The sequence below is a fragment of the Acanthopagrus latus genome, chromosome 6, assembly GCF_904848185.1.
Source record: "Acanthopagrus latus isolate v.2019 chromosome 6, fAcaLat1.1, whole genome shotgun sequence".
In the NCBI taxonomy this organism is placed as follows: domain Eukaryota; kingdom Metazoa; phylum Chordata; class Actinopteri; order Spariformes; family Sparidae; genus Acanthopagrus; species Acanthopagrus latus.
In genome coordinates, this window is record NC_051044.1 from 13,552,335 (window position 1) to 13,577,419 (window position 25,085).

General features: G+C 41.8%; 1 protein-coding gene and 2 long non-coding RNA genes across 5 annotated transcripts in view; 2 read left to right on the forward strand and 1 right to left on the reverse strand.

The window, feature by feature from the left end:
* The window catches only part of mmel1 (membrane metallo-endopeptidase-like 1), a 31,233-nt gene that overhangs the window by 4,633 nt on the left and 1,515 nt on the right, over positions 1-25,085 (reverse strand). The window contains exons 2-26 of one of the 3 annotated variants that reach the window (XM_037101150.1): positions 21,899-21,956; positions 19,408-19,579; positions 15,637-15,801; positions 9,523-9,699; positions 9,087-9,125; positions 8,683-8,742; positions 8,407-8,568; positions 8,226-8,306; positions 7,301-7,396; positions 6,662-6,780; positions 5,664-5,729; positions 5,209-5,343; positions 4,802-4,891; positions 4,206-4,342; positions 4,029-4,122; positions 3,802-3,930; positions 2,879-2,977; positions 2,705-2,788; positions 2,519-2,622; positions 1,636-1,694; positions 1,411-1,530; positions 1,104-1,237; positions 901-966; positions 679-774; positions 29-105 (exon numbers count right to left, since the gene is read on the reverse strand). In XM_037101150.1, the coding sequence (XP_036957045.1) occupies positions 29-105; positions 679-774; positions 901-966; positions 1,104-1,237; positions 1,411-1,530; positions 1,636-1,694; positions 2,519-2,622; positions 2,705-2,788; positions 2,879-2,977; positions 3,802-3,930; positions 4,029-4,122; positions 4,206-4,342; positions 4,802-4,891; positions 5,209-5,343; positions 5,664-5,729; positions 6,662-6,780; positions 7,301-7,396; positions 8,226-8,306; positions 8,407-8,568; positions 8,683-8,742; positions 9,087-9,125; positions 9,523-9,679 (2,204 nt within the window). In that variant the 5' untranslated portion in view covers positions 9,680-9,699; positions 15,637-15,801; positions 19,408-19,579; positions 21,899-21,956. The remainder of the gene's footprint in view (positions 1-28; positions 106-678; positions 775-900; positions 967-1,103; positions 1,238-1,410; positions 1,531-1,635; positions 1,695-2,518; positions 2,623-2,704; positions 2,789-2,878; positions 2,978-3,801; positions 3,931-4,028; positions 4,123-4,205; positions 4,343-4,801; positions 4,892-5,208; positions 5,344-5,663; positions 5,730-6,661; positions 6,781-7,300; positions 7,397-8,225; positions 8,307-8,406; positions 8,569-8,682; positions 8,743-9,086; positions 9,126-9,522; positions 9,700-15,636; positions 15,802-19,407; positions 19,580-21,898; positions 21,957-25,085) is intronic. The other 2 variants (XM_037101149.1, XM_037101151.1) reach the window with 2 other exon arrangements.
* On the forward strand, positions 1,532-2,501 carry LOC119021155. Its single transcript, XR_005075494.1, has 3 exons — positions 1,532-1,653; positions 2,107-2,226; positions 2,362-2,501. It is a non-coding gene; the product is annotated as an uncharacterized LOC119021155 (long non-coding RNA).
* Positions 2,544-4,172, forward strand: LOC119021153. The gene is made up of 5 exons (XR_005075492.1): positions 2,544-2,669; positions 3,460-3,537; positions 3,644-3,695; positions 3,822-3,913; positions 4,015-4,172. It is a non-coding gene; the product is annotated as an uncharacterized LOC119021153 (long non-coding RNA).

Consider the following 25,085-nt stretch of genomic DNA (forward strand, 5'->3'; position numbering starts at 1 on the left):
TATATCTGACCATGCAATAGCTCCTTACCTGTATTCTAAGGGACTGTGTGAGTCAATCTTGATGGACTGGCTGGCATACTCGGGCCGATAAGCGCCACACCACACCTAGAGGATAAAAACTCATTAGGGGAGCAGATAGTGAGCTAGTTTTAAAAGTATTCATTGGGAGATATATTAAGGTGTCAGCAGACTAAAAACAGAACCAATATTTCACCTATATAACATCTGTTTACTCTTTGTATTTAGAGCACAATGCATCTAATAATCTTTCTATTTAACTCATACTGACTTATAAACCTCTCAGTGGGAAGTGATCGTTGCTTTTGAAAATGATTTATAAAGGGTGTCTGACCTGTTATTATTGTGGCTGACAGTAGGAATGACTTATGCTTTATATTCCCTGGCACCCAGACGCTCTTTACTTTGGCAGCTGCTCTTGACCACTATGTGTGCAGCTGAACGCTCATTTTGTTCTGGGATTGCTTCAGCGTCTCGACCCCGCCGACCCCTCTGCCTTTGTCCCAGTGTTTACTTCTCAGCACCGAACACCCACCACAAAAAAATTGCACCCACTGAGCTTTGGCGCTGTATTCCAGATTGAGAAATGACTGTCTGCCCTCTGTCTGCTGAAGTAACACTTTTTTTTTTTCTTCTAAATGACACATTACTCTTACTTACTTGGGCAAAGTTGAGAAAGAAAAGTTGCTTGTGATCCATGTCTAGACCAGGCAGACGAGGCTCTTCACCCTCCATCTCAACCCACTTTAGATAAGCCTGTAAACACACACACACACGCACATGAAAGCAGATTTCTCATGTGCGACAAGTTTATTATAAGAGTCGGTCACTGCTGCTGAAATAGCAACGTATGATTTAGCGCTTTTGCAGCTAATCTCCGACCTTGTAGGCTTGACGAACACCTCCGTTGTCTGCAATGTTCTCCCCCAAAGTGCTGATTCCACTGACCTGCAATCACGAACACACACACACGGCAGCGTGAAAACACTCATTCCGGTGGTCACTTTAATACACGGTTTACATTCTCGGGGGATTACAGCCCCGAGACAAAACGTCTCATTTCATGCGTGCCAGTGGGCGCTTACGTTTTGTCCGCCTGCTAGCTTCCAGTTGAAGTTGCCATACTGTTGCACCATGCACTGTGACTGCTCTTTGAAGTGCTCAGCGGAGTAATTACTCCACCAGTTTAGCATGTTACCATCCTTGTCAAAATTACGCCCTGCAAGGCAAACATGACGTGTTAAGTAAAAAATACCGTTTACCAAACTTTACCCGCCACAGTCAATAATTGGTAAAAAATAAATAGTTATTATAAAATAACAGTGAAAGATAAGCTGTGTTTATCCGTGTGGGCTTCCTAAAAATATCCACGGCGGGTCACTTCTGTCTCACCGTTGTCGTCGAATCCGTGCGTGATCTCGTGCCCGATGACCATTCCTATTCCACCGAAGTTAAGGGCCTGGTGCTGCTGTTTGCTGAAGAAAGGCGGCTGCAGGATCCCTGCTGGAAACACTGGATGGGCAAAAGCGACAAGAGTGATACAACAATAAGTAAACAGGATTACAACAAGGAGCGACATCTCCGATTTATCACGGAGGCTCCCGGCAAAGCTCTTACCTATCTGGTTTCTGTTGGGTGAGTAAAAAGCATTCACCACGGCAGCCCCGATGATCCACCTGGGGAGAGGTTGGTAAAGCATTTATAATCGATAAAACAGCACTAAACTGCGGTTTTCAGTTGAAGACACAACACTGTAAAATCAATGCAAAAGACATGTCTTTGCATCATTAATACTCAGAACTTATTTTTTAATGCTGTTTGGGGATTACGTGATGACGAGACGGATAGTCTTTCTATCGTCATTCTCTGTTTATTATCTTGGAAACATAAAGACAGAGCAGAAATGTAGGATTTTTTTTTTGTTTTTTTGTATAATGATGGACCTCATTTCAAAAAAGGGGATTCGTGATGTCACCCTTGATGATGTTGGATGAGTACAAGAGCGTGTGTTTTTACAAAGGACAGCGGCAACCGAATCTCATCAGTCAGCATACAAGTAACACATTTGCACTTTCAAACTGTGCACAGGTGATACGCCAGTCCTTCCCATTGAAAGTCTGTGGAGAGCAGATCCATAGTCAGCTGGCCTTTGCTGTCATGTTGACAATAATAACCATGCGGTTGATTTTGGGAAACTGTCGTAGTTTGGTAAGGTTTGTGAACGTAGTGCGTTACGTTGCATTTCATATGTTTTGTTGCAATATGTACTTAGATATCTGAAGTGTTCCAAAAATTCTGTAATGTTAACAGTAACTAATGGCTGCCTGTCACTACAACTTCCAGCAGAGAGTCAGAGAGGAAGGAAGAAAGTAGACGATGACGGGAAGGATCGGCGGCGATCACGTGAACACTGGCGTATGTGCTGCGTGTTTGTTACTTGTGTGGGAGCTGAAGCGACTACGCTGCACAGCTTGTATTATCAGATGAACACTCAGCTTACAAGTCTGGGTCCACTGGTTCTCTGAGCTTCTTCAGACTCTTGTGTGCTTCCGACCTGAGGTTCTCGAGGACGTTCTCAAAGTAGTGTTCTTCGCTGAAATTAAGCTGTGAAGAGAGTCGGCGCAAATCAGAGATGAGCGCTGAGTAAATCGGTCAGTTTAAAATGTATTAAACAGTTCTTACATACATGAGCGTACTCCTGGTCCAGCTTCACGTTGCTGTCCTGCAGAATATGATCTGGATAGCCAATATGCTCCTTGATGGCCATGGCCTGGATGAACACATAGCGGCTAGTGTGATGACAGATAACACTTAGAGGGGGTACATCTTTATTTTGTCGGCTTGGCTACTTGTGCTTTACCTTTTCTCTCGCCTTCTCCTTTGAGGGAGCATCCATCCAGCTCAACTCCTCCAGTGTTTCCACATACGCCATCTGGATCTTCGTGATGAGGTCACTGACCTGTGACATGCGGTTAACACAATCCCATACAGAAACAAGCTTTCATAAAGATGTCCCATGCAGCATTTTGTCCATCAACTAGATTTTATTCATGTTGTGAAATAAATACTGTATGCACGCAAAAAGCACAGGTGAAGAAAATGATAATGTTAAACTGTGATGTTTGTTCGTGCACCCTTGTAATAAATGTTTTGTTTTCCTCAAATCAGGTACAGTAGAAAATGCCATTCATGTCTTGCTCAGTGCTGCAAAAGTGACATTTGTTTGTGCTTATACATTTTATTTGTTGGGAGTGTTTATTTGATCCGCACAGCCAGATTGCTTTACTGTAGTATTCAGCTGCAAGACAGGAAGCAATGACACACAGAGGGTGTGTGCGTGTGTGTGTGTGTTTTGAATTCAGGTCAATCACTGAACTCAGCACTCACCCGATGTTACGTTTGTTTTGTTACATTTATGAATAAAATACATTTGTCCTCCAGCTCCAGTCAGCAGTCAACATTACAGAACATAAACACCCGACAATGGAGGTCACCTCCGTGGATCACTGCTGCAGTCAGGTAAATCCACTGCAATCCACTTTTTAAATCCCAAAAGTTGAAGTTATGTGTTCGATTTTTTATTTTGAGCTCAGTCTGATGTGACTCTGGGTGTCTGTTCCTCCAGAAGGTCTGGCTCTGACCCTGACTTTCTAGGAAGTGGCACTTGGCACCTGAAGGTCTCTTTCTTTCCACATAATGTACATCTTGAATTTCAATCAAAAATTGTGATTATTTCTGTTTTAATTAGGAGGTTTCACAGACTAAATGGACCTGACCTCTTACCATTTGTTTGCTCTCTCCAGCGAACGTCTCGCGCACGTACAGAGCCCCGACCGCGTTCTCCATGCTGCTCTGGACATATCGAACACATTCTCGCCACCATGCGTCCTCCACGGTGGTCCCATAGAGCGTCTGACCACACACACATAGACAGACAAACATGCACACACTGTGATTTTGTTTTTAAAGAAGATAATGTTATCATGTTCCCCACAGAGTTTTCATCTGACCTTCCTGTAACGAGCTCTGGCATCTTTGAATCGGCGGCTCAAGCTGTTAACTCTGTCAATGATGAGCTGCCAGGTGAGGTAGTTCTGCATAGTTCTGCAGACATACGTTTGAATATTTGTTAGATTGTGGCCCTGAATTGTAGAAATTCTGTAATCATTTGTTCTCATCGCACTGACCTGATGCTGTGTTTGGAGAGAACGTCGTTCATCTTTTCAAGATAAGGGGAGCTGTACACCACCACCTCCTCCTCCAGCTGGACCTCCGTGGACACACTGGACAGCACTCCTTGAATATACCGCGTCCAATTAAAACCCTGGAAAACAAAAAAGTTGGAGAAGTATTTTTTTCAAAATGTTTAGTTTTACTTGGAGGTGCTGATGGGTAAATTTGTCTGCCTTAGGACAGTGCCAAGCTGGCTGTTTCCCTTTGTTTCCAGAAAGTGGTAGCAATAATTTCCTCTTTATCTTGGCAAGAGTCAAGTGCATTTTCCAAAAATGTTGAACTATTCTTTTAATGGACAAATGACAGGTAACGAGAAATTTATATTTTCCATGGCCATAGTATGAATGTGCAATAAACTTAATTATATAATGGCCTTCAGTGTTTCACTAATTGTCAACTTGCTCAGAGGCGCTTCAACAGCTAAACAGTGAGTGTTCATTAAGTGGAAACAACCTCATTCACTCAAGTTTTTCCACTGAGACTCTGAGACGTGAGCCAGTGACCTGCTTCCACGCTACGTAACACACAAAAAAATTAAACATGCACTTACATTAAGGCTGAACGTGCCCTGTAGCTCCCCAAGTGTCATCTTATTGTAGAGAACAGTGACGTCTTGGCGCTCCTCTGCTGGTGATGTGGCCTGTACAGCAACAGGAAGGAAACAGCCTTCTATAAACTGATGCTCGGTTCTGTATATATATATATATATATATATATATATATATATATATATATCTCACATATTTCATCAGCAAAGTCTCATTCGTCATGCTCTCGACAGGCACGAACAAAAAAACTGGTTAAAAGCTTGGCCGATCTCCTGTGTCTACATTAACTGCGGCCTGGTTCTCTCGTTCACAGGAGGCAGAGAGGAGGTGCTCATTTTTCATCTTGTCATCATTAATTTTCCTTAGCCCTCATCCCACAACTCCATTTCCTGTTGTGGCTGGCACTCACATTGGCGATGTCTGTCTCCAGCTCCAGCACTTGCATCATCTCCTCCCACACACGGTCGTCATCCTGAGTCAAGTTCCTGTCCTCTCGGGTTATCTTCGCAATAGAAACCATGAAATGGAGGTAGGCCTCACGAGCCTGTGGTACAATCACAAGCGCCATAAATCTTGTTTCCACAACAAAATTAGGGTGTCAGAACAACAGAGGGGAATGGAATGATTTCATTATGGTTGTGCCACTCAAAAATGCGACACAAGGAAACATCGAAGTTTTCTTGAAGCAAACCACACAATTTGGACAATTTCTTCAATAGAAAATAGTTCTATTACTGTGAAATTCAACACCACATCTGCCTCTATTGTACTGTGGTGGAGATGGAAATCTAAGAAGATGATATCTCAACATTTTGACAAATAAAACATAATTTGTCACCATGATGCTTAAGACAGAAAATGTACCTTTTTGTAGTTTCCGTCATTGAAGTAATAATCTCTTGACGGCATTCCAAGTCCCGGCTGGTCAATCTAAGCGGAATACAAGAACAGCAAATAAACATTTTTGTACGTCCATAATCTTTTTTAGATAATACTTACACATGTTTTTTTAACAGTACGATGAAATAATACGGCTGGCAATATTCCACATTTCTCTCATTGTCAACAAATCCCATGAAAAGACCAAAACAAACAGTGAAGTGATCCTTCTGACAACATAGGAGCTGTAGTTAATATTGAATCAATCCCATGTGCACATTTCTAAAACCTCCCAAGCACACAAAATGCATATAAATCTGCTGCTAAAAATAGTCCCAAACAAAAACAAGACAGCGTTTGTTAAAAAAGTCTACCGCTACTTGATTAAGTCTTAATATTTCCTTCCTAGTTTTTTGATATTTTCTTCTTTGGAGTGCCTGGATTGACCTTTGGAAATCATCATTTTTCTCATCGCCCCTTTTACACTGAGATGTAGAAGACTGGAGGGTAAAAGAACTGTTTTTTTTACACCGACCAAAACAACACCGACATAATGCTGCACTAATTTAATATTTTAGATTGCATGCTGACATAACAGGGAAGCGTGGCACGTAACACAACATCAGTGTCCACTGTGGCCCCAGCTGGATGGTACGATGAGACATTTTAGCTCTGATCTGACTCACAATGAGTTGATCGAGGTGAATTTTCATTATTAGGATAATTATGAATCAAGTGTGTCCAATCTGTGATCCAATGAAAATATTTGTTTCCTAATGAAATGTAATGTTTAAGTGATTTGGCTTAAAGGCAAAACAACTTCCCTCCCATTCTGTGTTTGTATGTTTTACACAGAATGGCCAAGCGTTTTCTACAGGTGCACCCTTACTTCATTAAAAAGGCTGTGTAAAAGAGGCTGTCTAATGATATAATGATATATAGCCATAATATGTTCTTTGCGTGCCAATAGACAGCGATCTTACATAAATTATATGGCGCTGAGAGTCACGGTCGTCCGTCCACACGTACATGTCCAGCAGAACCTTTTTGTGGAAGCGAGCTGTAAGCGCTGCCAGTGTGTCCTCAAGGCTCCACGCTTCCTCTGCATCGATAGGAACAAAAGACTGACACTTTAAACACAACTGTTAAGAGGTATACAATGAAACAGGCGGCAGAAATCTGGCTCCCTCTCTCGCCTCCGCTGCACATTTAACTGGGCTCTCGGTGTAAATCTGTGTGTGCAGATGCAGCTACGTGTGGTTAATTTTGTTTGAGCCACCGTCCATGATTACATTTAATTAAAGTGGCAAGAGCCAGGAGCTCGGGGGAGTACGGAGTAGACTATTTAAAGCATCCTTCACAGTCCTGAGTGAGGACTGCTCCGCTGCCCACTCATCACGCTCCCAAACTCCACACCTGACTGCTAAGCTGAAGAGCCTCGGCCGGCCTCTTGATCCCGCCAACAAAGCTCGTACTCAGCAATTCACTGAGCGTAAATATAGATACACAAGGCTCAGCGTGAGCACATGTATTTGAGTAGGAACGCTTGTTTGTGTGAGTGTATGCACATTTGCACAGAACAAACATTATTCAGAGCGCTGTCCAGGCGGGAGCATTTCTACCTGCGGTGGTGTTCCAGTCATCTGACGCCACAGGCCAGTCTCCGATACTGTCAATGAGCCTCAGGAGGGGCTGCGAGTCACGCTGCTCAATGAGGCCTGCAGGTGAAACACAACAACTTTCTTTACCTTGGAAACAGCAGCTGATGTAAGCAATCTCTCCACGGGAATCTTTGGTTCAAAACGTTCAAAATTGAACTGTAGTTATCAGCAGAATGTGTAGAAGTGTGTACCTCAAGAGGTGATAAACCTCAGACCTCGGGAGGTGGGAGCTGACTGATGCTCGACCTCTTGTTCTTTTCCTGCATCACATTTCTTATGTTTCCACCATCTTCATTATACAGAATCCCGACAACAAGTTGCACGGCTAACTGAGCTAACAAGCTAACAGCAGCTACAGTTACCAGCAGTTAACATTAACTCTGGTGATATGCTTACATTTCCATGTCAAGTGGGCAGATCCATATGCAGAGCATATGTTAGCTATAAATACTTGGTTAATAATGCTTTTGTATACACTTGAGTGCTCTCGGGAGATGTTACATGCCTGTTTCCAACAAGATCCCTGAATTATTTTGAGTGACTGGATCATATTGAGATTAGATTTATAGAAATGGCATCCAGTTATATTGTTAGGAGAAGGTAGACACTGTATGTAGACATGTATTTTTAATTTTGGGGTGAACCTTCCCTTTATTCATCCGTTATATTAATTGTATGATGCTTATCCATGTCCTAGCTGCATTATTCAATTAATTACACCACTGTAGTATTGAAACAATGTGATATAACAATGTAATACTAAACATGACTTTAAGCAGAAAGCATGGTTGAGGAGGATCACGTAATATGATCAAGAGCTCAAGAAACACAAGTTTTCTCGTCCTCTTTTAAACACACTGACGATACTGCATAAAGAGAGCCTTACTCTCATTCATGCAGGAGCTGTAAAGGATCTTGGCCTTCCTGATGGCAGCTCTGTCCTCCCCATTCTCCGTCTCAAGAACACCTGCAACAACAAAACACATGCAGACATTTCCTTCTCTGAATGAAGCCCACGCACGGCTCCGAAGCGCTGCAGCCCACTGACAACTAGAGATTAAGCTGACCTTTGAGGACAATCTCCAGCTTGTCCCTCAGAATGTCAAAGACGCTGTGACGGGAGCTCGTCTCCGGTATGACATGTCGCTCCAGCCAACCCCCGCAGGCGTACTGGTAGAAATTATCACAAGGCTTCACAGACTGATCCATGTTCTGCAAAAGGCGAGCGGCTTTGAGGGGGGGAAAGATTCATATGTGGTCAGAAAACAACTTGATGCGGGGGGGGGGACATTGTACCATGAAAAACAGCAGGAGGGAAAAATGAAAACAACAGTCCCCCTCACCTGCAGTAACACAGTCTGCAGTGGTGCACACACTGTTGAGGCTGGAGCGAAACAGCTGTCCTGGAAGAGACAGTGTCAACATTTATGAGAAGGCACGTGCTGTATTTGACAAATCACATCCCTGCTGAGAAAAGGGAGGATGTTGTGTGAAATGAAGAGCTAATTCTAAATAGCCTGAAACCATGGTACAGTCTATGTGTGTGTGTGTGTGTGTGTGTGAGGCACACTGTCTATGTCAGCAGGGACTCTGTTCTTTCACTTTTGTGTGGCACTGCTGATCCGGCAGTAAAGGGAATTACAGTGACCATCAGAGGTGCAGGCTTCAATATGACACATGTCCACTTATCACCCCCCAGTGTGTCCTCTGTTCAATATAAAGGCTTAAAAAAAACACCGGCACTCACCTGTTGAGCTCCTCGACACACTCGACCTGCTAGATTGCTCTGAATTGGTTGGGAGAAGCAGATTTTTAGACAACAGTAGACACAGTCAGGACCACATTCATCCAAATTATGACGATATTTGCAATTGTTTTGATCCACTGGTAACATTTTAGCCAAACCAAAACTCAAAAAAAGAGTCTGGAGCTGCAGTTAAGGTTAGGCCTGTGTGTGTGAAGTGCAGAACTCCTATTTTTGCATATTTTGGTGAAGAACATTATCCCTTAAAAATCTCTAAAAAGGTTAACCGGTGACATCTGTGCATCAGTATATAATCAAACATAGAGCGGGTCCTGTCCGGTTTGCAGTCACACAAAACGAGAGCAGGGAAACACTTGTCATCACTGCTGCCATCTGCAATATCTGGATCTTTCCGCTGTGAGCCTGACAGAGCCGTTACCTTTCACAGCCGATGTGTAGAGGACCACCAGCCCGGCCAAGGCACAGCTGACCAACAGCAGCAGCACGGACAGACCGATTTCTGCAACAGTCCAACGACGCTTCCCAGGTTTACTTGATTTCTCCATGATATCCATTTGGCTTTCGGATTTGCCCATATTCCTCCTGACTGCCGGCTCTGTGGGAAAGACACCGTGTAGTGTGGGATGGTCCAGGCAGAAAGCTTCCAGTGCGTGTGTGTCTGTGTGTGTGTGTGTGTTTATGCATGTGTGTGTGTGGGCTGTGCAATGATCCATCGGTAAACTGTGCCAGCTGACCTGCAGTGAGTGAGCTTCAACTGCCGAACACCTACAACAACTTCACCGACAGGAGTTGTGAAACTGTTGGTCTCGTTGCATGAAAACAGTTTGTCAATGCATGTTCTTCTTTTCTTACAATTTTTTTTTCATTTCTTTATTTTTACAGCCTTCATGTGCTTATTTCACAAGCCTTGATTTCACAAAGTCTGCCTCCGATTTGTTTATCGTCAATACTAACTTTCATGAAAGAAAAGGCTGAATTGTGCCTTTACGAACACAACGCTTGCTTTGTCTTGCTTCACCTGTAAAAGGACACCATAGGTCAGTGGTTTCAAGCCCCAAAACAGGAGTCCAAAATTGTTTTTAAAAGGTCACAAGATGATTAGAGGTAAAAGGAGTTAAAGGTCTCATCAATCTGCACACAAATAACACATCTTTAGACAGTGGTGACACACCGCTGTGTCCCATAAATTTCTGTGGAGAGCTGATCCAGAGTCAGGTGACAGTCATCGTCATATGAACAAAAATATAAAATTAGCAGTTGCAGTTTGGTTTAGTTTAAAGGTGCACTGTGTATTTTTGGGGAAAAATGTTAATCAGAAGAGTAAAATTTTTATTTATTGATTTCATTCTTACGCTTAAACAAACTAAATAAACCAACTGTCTTTTTTTAATGACTGAATAAACTGAATAAACAAACTGACCTTAAAGAATGACACAACTTCATTTTGTTTGACCATGTTTATACCCTGCCACCTTCCTAGCTTCTGGACCTTATTTTCCTCTGACAGGAGTCAGTTATTGGAAAAAGAACTATTTCTGAATTTGTATTATTACCTCATTAAAGAGTTTGAATTTTCCTCTCCCACACTACATGAAATTGGTCTTTGCCATGTGCATTGCACACATGTTTAAAGTCATGTTAGTTGCACACAGACTGAAGCGACTGGAGCAATGATACATATTTGTGACTTTTTCTCTCTGACCAGAACTTGTGACGAGGGGTCACCAGCTGTTGTTGCTTTATGAATGGGTCACAAGCCAAAACAGTTGGGAACCACAGAGATTTGACACACATCTTTGTGTTATGATGGCTGAAAAAATACAGTCTGACCTTTAAGCTACGTGAGTGTAGTCTTTTATCTCACTAAGAGCATGTTTAAAAGACAAAAACTTTTTAGCGAACTTCCATGCAACCTTCACAATCAATACATGCAGCTTACTGCCCATTTTAAGTTATTTGGTTGCTGTCTCATTACCAGATATGTTCAAGTTTGTATGTCTCATAGAGTGTTTTCCATAACAGAATTTCTTCAAAATGTGCAGGCCTGAGTCTGCGTTTCAACATTTGTAAGAGTGACACCACTGGATACTCTTAAGGAGAACTTTCCAGCTGTGTTTTTGGTGACAAAGCTGGATCCTTTTCATGGGAAGTTGGGCCATCTCCAGCTACAGAACCAGGTATTTTAAGCTAAACCTTGATGTTAATCCTAACCATAAACAAGTGGTCTTAGTGCCTGAAACTATAACCACAGCATGAGCACAGCGACTGGAGAAAAATAGAACATTTAAGCTAAACAAATGTAAAGTTGCAACACAAAGAAACGTAAAGCTTGAAATTGTGGCTGATATTCACTCTGGTGATTGGGTTGCTGATTTTAACTTTATCAAGTGCTGCACACCATTTGACATGACATGTATTGTCTACAGTGGATTCATTAAAAAGCTTTCAGACTCTAATGCCACATGATGCCTTGGGTGGTTAAACAGATTAGTTTACAATAATAACGATGGTTCTCAAGGGCTCAACGTACCTGTTTTAATAACCTGACCATAGTCAATGCACACTGTTTATTCAGGACATTATCCCTCACTTCATCATTAAACGCCATCTGTTGATAATATAGTGGAGGATGGAGAGTCGTTGTGTATAATGAATGTATCATTTACTCTGGAAATAATTTAGGGAGCCGTAAATTTACCATTAAACTTACTTTAGCCGGCTATTGTGGTTTGAAATATCTGCCCTGCTTCACATCTTACCTTACCCCCCACGCACACATGCACGCACACACCAGACCTCTAGCCATAAGCCTATTTCCAGAGAGCTAATTTCTATGCACAATAATTATGTATGTGTGAACACAATATTGCAAATGAGCATTTGTGCAGGGGACAAAACGACAATCACCCGTGGCTTTCAGCGGCATTGCTTCGCATCTATTCACTCTGCAGCACCTGTTTCTCCATAACCAGCGCCATTGCCCTATCATTAGGCCTGACAGGGGACGGGCTGTAAATCAGAGGTTCATACTGCTGTGCCCCATTAGCCCTTCCTGATGAATACTCATGGGCACATATCTAGCACTACAGTGATGAAGAGCAGGCTGGGGCTTGTTAGAGCTGCACTGACATCCTCAAGCATCAGAGAGCACAAAAACTGAGGCAAAATCCTGTTATACTGCACCGAAGCCAGGTCTCACTTTATGGAACACTGTGCAATAATGTGCAGTCTGATGTGTCAATACAAGATGAGTTGTCCAATGGGAAGAGTCGTTTACATCTTTAAAGGTCACAGAGAGCTGCGCTGCATTTCTGTTTCATTTCTCCCCGTGTTTGGAGCGGATACAGGCAGACGTGCTTCTCTCATTGTAAATCCATTCATGTTAATTCCAATCATATCAATTCTGGGCACAAATAAGACAGAACTGTCCAACAAGGATGAAAAATGACATGTTTACATTTTAAGATTACTTCAAATGGCTTTACAAAGGTTTTTCTGCTCAGAGCAGCAAAGAAATTAGACCCACTAGTCTTAGGATTTAGTTCAAACATTAGTATTAAGCATTTTTAACATATATTAAGACATTAAGTGTGTGCATAGTACTGCAAAATAGCTGCTGATATGACCATAACTAAAATCATCAAGCAGCAATACTCAGATCATGAAGAACGTCTTTGTGAGTGTTATTTTTGCATGTATTTATACCATTATGATGATATTTGTCTTTTTTGGAAATTAAATAAATGATGTGACTAAGTTGAATAAAGAGAATACAGACAAAATTACTGAACTTTCACTGTGTTTGTAACTGATGATGCTCAATGTTTTATCTTTATCTTGTGTTCTTCTGAAGAGCTTTGAGACTTTGTTTTGAAATGTGCTTTACACTGGTAAGTTAAGTTTTTAAAAAAATATTATTGTCATTATTATTTTTGTATAAAACGCTTTGAATACATAATTTTAAAGCTTTGTAGCTGTATTTGAATCTATATATGAAGCATTAGAACTGTCACCTTTTGTTTAATATTTAAACTTGCATTCCAACGTGATTAAGAGGAAAATAGTTAAATGTGTTTTTTGTTCTTTGGTAATTCAAAACAATATAAAACTTGTGAAAGTACTGAGGCGTGCCGAGCAGACAATCCCAACAAAAAACCCAACAAAATCTGGGAAAAAATGTGAGGAACACCATATGAATGAATCATGGGTGAAGGTAAAGCTGTTTGCGGACTTGGCGAAAATATAACTGCTTTACAGTACAACATTTGAATCATTAAATATGTTTTCTTTCTTTTAAAAAATGTCTCTTTCTCCCACCCTGAGAAGTGTTGATCCACCAACCAGATGGTTTGGACAGCGTCCTCTCAGCCCGAGAGACAATACCCAGGGCCAGAACACATTCCATGGTTTCACACTCGCCGTGAGCACAATCTAGGAGTCGGCCCCACAGGTGTACTTGCATTTGTATCAGCCAGCAACAGAACAAAAAGCTACAGTGACAGAGAAAATGTGTTTCTGCTCCTGCAGCTTCAGCTCTACACAACATTCTCCAGCTTTACGTACGAGGGGGGGCACCAGAGTGTGGCGAAGGCCTCTGCACATGATCCCAGCCAGAGGTCTCGCCCGGAGGGCAGCACTAAAACATAGCTGCAACCATAGATACAGCTCCAGCATGTACTATTTTCAGGCAGAAATCAAGTCTGGTTGGGCCATTTCTACTCAAACTTGGGGAAACGGCATCTGTAAACATCACAGGAACAAAGACTTTGATTTCTGCACAGTTACTGTATGCTAGAGGTGATTTGTTTCTTTCTGCAGGAGGGATGGATCCGGTCCGTTTCATTCAGCCAGGACAGGCGGACTGACTGGCTCTTTTGATTTCAGAGCCGCGGTCGATGCCGCAGATTCTAACTTGCACAAACCTCAGGCAGATAAGGGATCAGTGAGTCAGACAGACTAGACCTACACATTCAACTAAACAATCACCCTGTCTCTGCACACTCTCTGCCATGAGGGAACGGAGACGGGGGTGGCAGGTGAACAAGGGGGATGGTATCCTGCTTCACATACTGTATGTACACAGGTGTGGAAGAACCATGCTCTGGATGGATTTATACAGACTGAATCATCACGTCTTCTTGCTTACAAGAGTAGCTACTTCCCAATTACAAAACTAGCAGGTGACTTGCATTGTTGAGATGTGAATTTGGCAAACTTGTTTAACTCTTTTGTCGAGTTCAACTATTACTGTAACGTGTAGAGATGTTTGAACATGTTGTTAAAGCCTCTGATGTTGTTTATTTGCCCATCACAGATATACCAGTACTGGAGTATATGTTGACGATAGCTGCTGATATGAAACCTTTTTTGGTGTAAAGAACACAGTGCAGAAAAATGATGCTTTGGGTGATTTCTAATTCATAGGTTTATTTTACTGATTCAGTTTCAGTCAATTTTAGACAATTACGTTTCTTTTTAAACTGTAAAATGTCCTGCCTTAATCCCCAGATGTGTCTGATGACCACATTTGATGGAAATTCTGATAAGGATAAACCAGCCAGTACACACACAGTTTTTGAACTGATTTATAGTCATCTGATTTATCGTTTTCTGAATGTTTTACTCCCTAATAATGGCATCGGCCCCAAAAACTGCATATTTGGTCGAGCTCTGGGGTTCTGTGCTTGTTCTGTGTGTTACTTGGCTAGCATCTTTGATAGCTACACACTAGCAACATCTCATTCTAACTGTTAGTTTTGGGTAAACTCAAGATGCAGTTTTTTGGGTTAAGTCCCCAGGGTAACACGTGAAAGTTAAAGCGTTGGTATGAATGAGATATGACAGCATCGAACATTAATTTTAGACTAATACGATGTAGAAGCTTTGAAAAGCAGTCGAGACAATATGGCTCTACCGATCCGGACAGTGACATTGATGATTCAGCTCAGTTCAGCTCCAGGATTCAGAGTTAAAAATGAGTTGAAATGTGTTGACTGAGTGAGTGACCTCAAATAGTATTCTGAATAAGTCTCCCAGCGCCTTTGACGTAGCGAACAGGTGTTAACATACCAGTGAGCCGTTGTAATCCGACAGGTCAGGGGTTCAGTGTGTCAAAAATAAAAAATCCTCTCCGTGAAAGTGAAACTAATCTGTGCTAAATGTTTTGAGGTCTCCCTTCTTTAAGCACATTAACATTTTACGCAGCTGTGTTCACTGACTGGTACTGATTTTTCCTCAAACTTCCAAAACAACAAAACAAGGATTAAGTCGCAGGTCAGGCTGCACACTTTCTCCAGTTCAGTTTTATCCGGTTAGCCGCTCACTACTTACCTTCATGTCTACAAAAACAACAGCAGCGTTCTATTTTCACACGTAGAACAACAGTTAAAAATGTCTCAGTGGAGCATTTTTTTAAAAAAAAATCTGTCCTGGGACTGCCGGAAATATGTGACAAGGCTGCAGATGCAAGTGGCTCTAACTTTGGAGACTTGACGGCAAACAGGAAAATAATCTCAAGGATCCAGAAGCTTACCTTTGAGTGTGGCGATGGTAGAACTCCCTGAGCCGTTTCACCCCAACAGCGGGCTAATATCTCAAACACCCCTGCTGAGCATCCACTCAGAGCTGGTGTGTAGAGAAATGAGTCTGTGCTGCGGGTTGAAGGAGACGTTATCCAGCTCAGTGCGCCGCTCAGGGTCTGAGTGAGGCAGCAGAGAGAGAGGGAGAGCATGAGACAGAGGAAGGGAGGGAGGGAGAGAGGGAGGGAGGGAGGGAGGAGGCAGATGGGAGGTGATAGTACTGGATTGTTTTCGATTACACTGCTGCAATAAGAAAAAAATGTGAGGGACGTGCGCTATGAGGCGGTTGAGGTGGATTATGAGATGTGTGCGTCTGAGGGGTCAACAGGATGTGTTACCACGAGCGTCGGTGTCTGTCGCTCACTGTAAAGTGTCTCCAGCTGCTGAGAGGAAAAGGGCAGAAAAATCTGGAGCGCTTACAGAAAGATAAGACAAACAAGTTCTTAAAGCGCTCTGTGGACAGATAAAACAGAGTTTCTATCATCCCTGCAGCCATAAACATCCCCCTCATTTGTCACCTCTGCCGTGGCCAGGTAAAGACTCGTTTTCAGGGAGATCTCAGGTGCTCCTGGTGCGCTTGGTGGGGATCTGAACCCTGGCCTTATGTCGGATTGAAATGGCATGGCGCCCGGGCTCATTATCAGCCTGATTAACCACACTAATTAGCTGATTAAAAAAAAAAAAAAAGGAAGACAGGTTCGAAATGTGATTGGCTGCTAAGGTGTTGTTGCTGCCCGAGAAAAGTAAACAAATTTAGTGCATCAAAGCCAAAAACAGGACGGTGGTTTAAGACGCGCTAACGTGTTAAAGACCCTGTCCTCTGCTCACGTGCAGCGTTGTTTAAGTCGACCGAGGAGGAGAAGTGAAGGCGCCAGCAGCCGTTTAAAAACAACATGACTGATGAAGTGCAACGCCATGGGGAGTCGAGGTTTGCAACTGAGTCAATAATTTATTCATAGATTTGCTTTAGCAGAGAGGATTTTTCCTCTCATATCGTCACTGTGTTCAGTAGTTTGTATTAAGTTGTGCGATGAAATTAGTCTGAAGGACCCTTTTCAATATTAAGACGTGCTGGGATAACTGTTGTTTGTGTGGCTGTATTATGTATGTATTCTAAATATATGTATTTTATTAAATATTGATGTGTTGTATACATGTTTTGTTCAGGGTGACCTTGGAAACGCTTGCATTCATAATGAAGTAAACATTGTCTTTGCGACAGTGCGCCAAAAGCAACACCACTTTATTAAATAACTTTATTAAATATTCGGGTGGATCTGTAAAAACTGCACTTAAACTGGCAGTCGACAAGTCTTATTTGCAATAACCTCTCATTATTAAGTAAATGTTAATTGAACACTGTAATGAAGATGGAATTAGGACACTACTGTCGTTTAGCTTTGGTTCCCAATCAATTTTGCTTTCGCAATGCTATTTTGTCTGCACTGGGCATGAACTCTCCCTGGAAAATGAACGCTGACTGGCTTTTACCCTGGCACCACTTCTAGCTAGTGGCTTCATTATAGACTCGATGACTGAATAAATGTATATTTTGTCCTGTGTTGTTCTTATTTGTGGCTCTGAGGGAAACAGAAAGCGATGTGGTTGTCTTTGCAACAGTAGCATCAACAATAACTCCCTTTGGAAACTCTTGGGGAAGAAAAGTTCTATGTTTCCACTTACAAAACATACCAAAAAATATGGGTCTTTTTTAAGTTTTCAGTCATTTCTTATATTTCATACGTTCAATATCCTGAGAATGTGGTCTAAGATGTACATTTGAAGATTTGGCAATCTTGAGAAAAACCCTGTTTTCCCTAGAGGGGATTATTTTGCAGGGTTAAAGATCTTGCAGCCCACAAAACATTCCATAGTAAATCTAAATACTCCACTGTGCATCCTTTCCCTCACTGTTCTTGACTTGTACTTACTCGGCCCCTAAGGTAAGGCACATCGGCCACACATTTGCACTCTCCAGTGACTGGTTGAGGTCTAAATGTTATTCCTGGAAGGAAGAGCAGAGATGCACTTCCTACACACGGAAATCGCAAAAGGCCAAGAGAGAACATGTAATCAGGCATAAAAGAGTTTCTCCTCACTGTCCTTTTGAACTATGAGGTGACATCACAAACATGGTGGTAGGTGCACTGCAAACAGGAGACTCATGTGACTGCTGCAAAGAGCCATGAAATGAAAGTAAAATGTATGCTCGTGAATATCCGAATAGAAAGCTGCTTTATCTCAGTCCCTGCTCGCAGAGGAGCATCTGCTCCGACTAATGTATTTCTGCTAATTTGAGCTTTCATCCAAAGTAAATGAACATCAGTGCTTTTAAAGGCTTGGTTGCTTTTGCTTGAGCGTATTCTTTCCTCCGCTCTTTCCTTTCAGAGTGACGCTGTGATTTTCCTCACATTTCCACGAAACACAACCTTCTGTTTTTTTTTCTGCCAGCCGTGTTTGGTGCTCCCTGCTCTGTGTTGCAGTGCCGACAGCTAATGTGTTCATTTTTTTTTTTTTTTCCCTGATCATTCCCCCAAATTCGACCAAGCTGTTTGCAAACATCACATCTTCACAATGGTGCAGTTTCAAGTTTGGATATTGCAGGTTACAGACAATATTCTCAGCTTTGCAAGAGTAAGCCTAATTAGGTTTATGAGGGAGCCTCAAATTCGATTATTGGTGATTTATTTTCTGTAAGGCGGAGTATGTTTGTTCTCACGCAGGCTATAAACAAATACCGGACTGTCTCTGTGATTAGTGGATCTGAAAAACAAGCTTGAAAGCTTTTTAATTAGGCTATTGTTGATGAATGCTACTGTAAGTATTTGATGGAGAGGGCTGCTCAACTTTGCTAAAAGCCCGTGGCAGAAAATGAAATGTCTGCTTGGAGACTCTCAGAATAAAAAAGCGCAGAGAAGGTTGTTCTTGCAGGAGGATGACAGGTCATGTATTTTAGTCTTTAAAAAAGTCTCATACCTAAAAATGTTCACAGGTTGCGTAAAATGGAACCAAATGGGAATGTTCTTTTCCTTTGTTTCCAAGATATGAAAATGTTCTAATTTGAAGCCGGATTCATTTATTATCGTTTAATTTTTCTTCTTCTTCTCCTGTTTTTTTTCTTTCTGAAATATCTTTATTTTGGAGCATACAGCTTGACAATAGTAGTAATCACCGCTTTACATTCTCCTCTCCCTGTTAATTACGTCCCATGTTAAATACTGTCGGATTAAACCAGAAGTCAGCCTGAGCTTAACCAGCGCAGAATATTTGGGTTTTTAATTGCAATGCTTAAAGCCATTTTCATGCAGGAAGCCTATTTATTGTGACTCTGTGATGAGGTGATACTATCGGCCCCTTCTTTTACGAACACTAACAATGCCATAGTTCTGGTTATATAAGGATGCTTTGTTGACAGCCGTGGAGACTGGATGAAATAGTGGCATTGATTGTCGTTTGACACACGGCTGCTGAGGCCGTCCGTCTGTCTGACATGACAGCGTTAGTTGTCCTTAAATACTCTCTGTCAGCTCGGCAGCCTTCAGTTAGATGCATTGTCCTCCCTCAGGCCCGAAAAACAAAAGGCAGTGATTAACTGGTATGTTCCTGCTCTGTTGATTTACTGCATGTGTTTAATAGGCCTCACAGAAGCGAACAGGTCATTAAGCACAGCAGTGGCATAAAAAGCCCCAAAATGAGGTCCCACTGCCGACGAACTCCGAGCAAACGTTGTGGTCTCCGTCCCCCGTCTCCTAAATCAGCGGCCATTAGACGATCGTGTCCAGGTGTAATACGCCGGAATAAGGGTGTGATTGCTGGGGTCATCGTGGACATTTTCACCAGCGTCTTCAGTCCTCACTCTTTCTTAGGCTGAAACAGAGCATGGCCGAGCATAATTCTCTGTAAAAGAAGTAAAGAGAGGAGGACGTTTGAAAAAAGTAATCCGGTTATGCAGAGGCCTGCCACACAGAAAATGTTAAGTGTGTATTAGTGTCGTTTTTTCTTTCTGGACATGTTTGTTACATGCACATGTGTTGTGCCTACTGATTTCATTAACATGGTGTTTGTTTGCGACAATACAGAAAGGAGGATGTAGATGTTATATAGCCTGATTTCAGCTTTTTAAAAGTCTTCTCCAATGTCTGGTCTCCATGTGAATATGTACATTTTATTTAAGTAACAGATGTAAAACTACACAGAAATAATCTGAAAATAATAAAAAAAAAAAGGGCCGCATATCAGCTTTATCTGGTTAGATCTGGTTATCTGGTTCTGGTTATCTGATAAAACGTAAACAATTATAAAACAACTAAATGAAATTGTCATCTGTGAGCATCTTCAAGCTTAATACCCATTGGATGGAAGTGGCGCATTCAAATTTTACAGTCAGTTGCAGTGACAGTGGTTGGCTTAGAAAGCGATTGCAAGAAAGATCGAACATATTTCTAAAATTGTATGTCTATAATGTAATGTGTCTATTTGTGGCTTTGTGAGATCAATAACTTACAAGATGAAGGTGAAACAAAGTAAACTTTCTTTTAGTGCCACAACACCAGACTGCAGCTTCTTTCCTCAAGCTGTGAGACTCCTAAATTCATGCTCATGCCTTTAAAAATAGCTTTATCTAGCCAGTTGCAAGAATAACTATAATAACTATATGACAACAGCCAGTCTTCTCACTGATGGTCTTGTATGCTTATGTAGGTCGTATAGAGGTGTCAGTATTAACGGAAACTCTCATGAGGTGCAAAATACCTACATTTGACACCTAGTAGAGCCCGCTGGCACCTGATACTTGAGATTTCCCTAAATCAATCATCGTTCAATATACCGACATTTGTCACAGTGATCGTAAAATGTGGCAATCACTTGAAACAATATGCATCAGAAGCAGGATATCGTATGGTTTAACAATGAACCTTATTGTCGATATGATCTGACACACCGGACAGAGACCCGACTCGTGACAGTTCAGATTTTTCCAAAAAGACAGACTGAAGCCAGTTCAGTTCAGAGAAGATCAGTCAGCATGGCGACCATACACAAGAACAGGCTAAGGCAGAGGCAAAGTCAGGTCAAAAACGTAAGACAGGAAAACAGGAAGAATACCGGAATGCTTGACAAAAAGGGCAAAGACAAACTGACAGAGGAGACAGGGAGCACGCAGACTAAATACACAAGGGAGGTGGGGATAATACACACAGGTGAAGCACATCAGCATGGGGCAGGAAAACAGACAAGGGCAGGAAGGGGATCTGAAAGGAGAGGAGGGTTAGACACCAAAATAAAGCAGGAAACAGAACCTGAAAGAATGAGGGATAAACAAAAATGATATCAGTGCAACAAAACATACCGAACGTACTGGGAATATAAAAATCCTAATCGTCCCCAAGCATCTTTAACTGTGTTACAATCTTTAAAAAGGAGTTTTCAGCACATATCAGCCATCACATACGCTGATCCAAATACATCAATGTCGGCCAACCAATACATCAGTCAGACTTTAATAACTTCTTGCTGTCGTGTACTTTTCTTCAATAACCTTTTGAATGCTGGACTTTTTGCTTGTTAGACCGTAGTTTGGGTCTGAGCACTCCATCCACTGCTAATAAATACATTTCAGTCGTCTGTTTCTCAAGCTTGAGACAGAGTTGTGTGTAGTGACAAATGCCGCTTAGATCTCTCTTAATCCTCACAACATCCTCTTAAATCATCAGCTGCACATGAATCGGCCCCTTTGGTCACCAACAGGCAAAGTGACAACCGACCCTCCTCGACGGGGTCTTTTACTCTCCACCTGTCCCTCAGGCTGGAGCAGCCAGGACAGCGATGTGGCAGGTCTAATCCTCCTTATCTTAATGGCATCCACCACTATCGCTAGAGTGTTGGGGACAATCGACCCTTTCCCTCTCTTTATCAGCAAAAACCACTTCCCTCACCAATCCTGTTGGTCACCCCCGTCCATCAGGGGGGCCTCCCCCCTCCTTCTCCTCCTGTCCGTCTGGATCCTCGGCTGGTCTTTTCACTCTCTGATTTCACTTCACCTCATTGCGCTCTGTCACAGTCTCACCTAACTAGTCTTTATTTTGATGTTCCAGGAAAACTTAACAAAGCTTGTTGAGAAATGTTTCTGCTTTTGTAAAAAAAAAAAAGGGACAAATGGCATTTGTTTTTGACAGAGCCACAAGCTCACACACTGCTCACAGTGTGGATGTGTACCTTGGCCTCGGGTTGTTTTCCTTTTCCTCCTCACATTCCCACTGTGACGAGGGCGACTCTGCAACGAGGGAGTCAAGAGAGACTTTTCAGATCAGATAAGTGAAAGCGGAGATAGCTGCAAGCAGCGGACCATATGGTAATACCAAGTTTTCTTTTCAAAGGCCTCACAAAGAGCGGTTTGTACAACCACAAACTCTGTTTCCCTGGACCATTGCTCAACTGAAGATACGTCTAGAGATTGTTTTAACAGGAAAAAGGCAAACCATATTTTGTGCAGATTTACACAATGAAGCTCATTGTACTTTACTTTAAAAAAAAATATTTACTCAGATTGATCCTGACGGACTGTTTCTGGCAGAGAGTTAACTTGAGGGAAATTAAACCAATAACATTGGCTGGAATACCAAATTGACTGTTTTGTCTTGTACTTCCCAGAGTGTTTCGCTCTCTTTGTCTCTCTTTGTTTGTGGGAACTGGCGATAGCTGAGCAGAAAGGGCATCACTTTCATTGTCTAATAGAAAAACCTCACAAAACTTTCTGTGCCATGGTTAACTAGAACAACACTCAGTAGAGCGCATACGTCCGCCAAGTCACGGTCATAGTCTCCATTGTGTTGTGGAGGAATAATAGGCTGATCATCAACATCAACAGTCACGCTTTGTAAAGATCATTTTCTCTGTGTTTCTAGAGCCGATTCCAGTCTCGTCTTCTGCTTGCTTACAAAAGATTGAAACAAGTTCATCTATTAACATCAGGCTTTGCAACCATCAATCAAATTTCATTTTCACTGATTACCGTACAAAAAACACATGTTTTTAAGTTTATTCACCAATTTGGGTAAAACTGGATCATATTTTGTGGAGACAGTGTTTTCTGGGTTTCCTCCAAACATCCTCCGGCAGCTCGGACTAAACCCGCTGTGAAACATCTATTTTCCTGATGAACAGATGGCTTTACTTGTTGGCTAAAAGAATAGCTAGCAGCGACTTACTGTACTGGGCTCCAAGTTAACATGTTGACAAATCAACAGCTGTTGGTTTCAGTCTCAGATGTGGACAAGTGTTTCACCAACCCTCTCATCACCTAAAGGGTCTGTGTAACTTCTGCGTTGTCCTTAAATCATGCTAAATAATGTTAGCAGACTCCATTTCTAAACTTACGTTGGCTACTGTTGCTGTCTGTTTGCAGATGTGGAGTCACATCCTTTGGACTGTCGCTCTAAACCCCGAATCCTTTAAAAAGACATCCACAGTCCAGCAACATAAACATCTTTGACAAATCGTCCACAGGCTTGTATAGGAAACTGAGAGAGACGGGGAAGGTCTCATTTTTCAGATCACATTACAATCTGCTCACCTCTTGGATTAATATATTTAAATTGTTACATAGAGCCCCTTAAATCGACCGTGTACGCTAGCAGCTCCAGTTGATCCTTCAGACCCAGTCGACAACCAACCAACCAACAACAAACGGTCACGGGTGAAAACATAACCTCCTTGGTGGAGGCAAAAATTCTGAAATGATCAGTAAAATTACTGATGATTTAGGTATGATTTGATACACATACTAATACTTACTGCTATACTTACCTATACTTATACTTACATACTAATCTTACTGTACAGCTCAGGAGCGGTTCGGCTATCGACTCATCGGAGCACCCTCTTTATTTATACATTAGTAAATGAATTACCACTGTTAAAAAACTATTTTGCGAATGGTTGTGGATGAAGCCGGTTGTTTTTCCTCAACAGCCAGACAGCAGACTTGTGAAAGTTGCCTGCAGTCTGACAAAACAGTGCATCAAATGACAGCCGAAATACAAAATGAATCGCATATTAATTCACCTTTTAGAAAACGTCTCTGAGATATATATGAAAACAATCCTTTAAATGTGAATATGAAAGAGGACATGTGCGTCTTGCCATCGCTTTTCTATCATGTTACCTGAAATAAACATCTTTTTAATGCATGATCTTATGTGCACCTCGAGGTGCCTATTCCTCGCACTTAATTATGAAATCAAAATGTTCTGCCAGAGAACAGTTTTGTTCCCTCCTCTGAGCTCTTCTCACTGGTTTGGAACAAGTGGGAACCTGAATTTAGTAATGTTTAGATGAAAATCTGATGACAGCTGTGGGGCTGTTTGCTTTTGTTTGTCAGGTCACAGTCAATCAAACTGAAGCAGATTAAAGTCAGTAAATTATCAAGTAATAGAAAAACATACATAATAGTTTATTCTGAAAGTGTTGCCTATTTACTCGGGAATATTTGAAGATATAGATAAACAATTAGTTAATAATAAGTAGGTTAACTGTTAAAAACATGGCCATTTTAGGAGAGTTTTCCTTTGTAGATCACTACCTTTGACTTCTTCATCTTCAAATTGCCTCTTTTGTTCAACCAACAACCCAAAAACAAAACATTCTTCATTTATCGTCATTAATGACAAAAAAAGGCAACATAGGTTTACTTTAAGAAGTGGAAACAGCAAATAGTTTTACGTCTTTGCTTGAAAAATGACTCAAACAGTAAAAATAGTCTGTTCGCTCGATTAATCGATCAACTGACATTCGTTGCAGCTATATATCAAAATGCTGCTGTTGCTGCATATTATCTGTGCAATGACATTCATTCCCCAATATTTTTGCCTCTTATCTCCTCAACACACCTTCGGATCCCTCAAAATAATGACATCAAAATCATTTGTCTTCTTAAGGTGATATTTTGTTATTTAGCAGAAATATGAGTAAATCGGCCCTTTCTTTTGTTTTTGTTGTTGATGTGTCCGTTATCTGTGCCTAATGAACGATGAAGCGTTCTAGCGGCAGGCAGTAATTGCTTGGAGCCCAGCAGTAGGGGTGTAATTAGAGAGACAGGGAGGAGTATATGACTTCATGACTGGCACCGTTTAATGATAATGGGGTGCAACTCCACACTACTGTGGTCAACTAATCATACTGGACTGGCCTGGACAGCTCTCAATGCAAACGAGCCGTGACTGGAATACTGAGCAGCAGCTCGCCCACGCAGTTCCACACCATTCGCTCCGCGGGGGATCAGGCATATGATTATGGCTGTGACCCTGCACCACCTGCAACACTGTCATTACTGCCACCACGGATGGACAGGTTTAACATAAATAAACTAATGTCATCAAGCCACCCAGCAGAGGATGAATACATA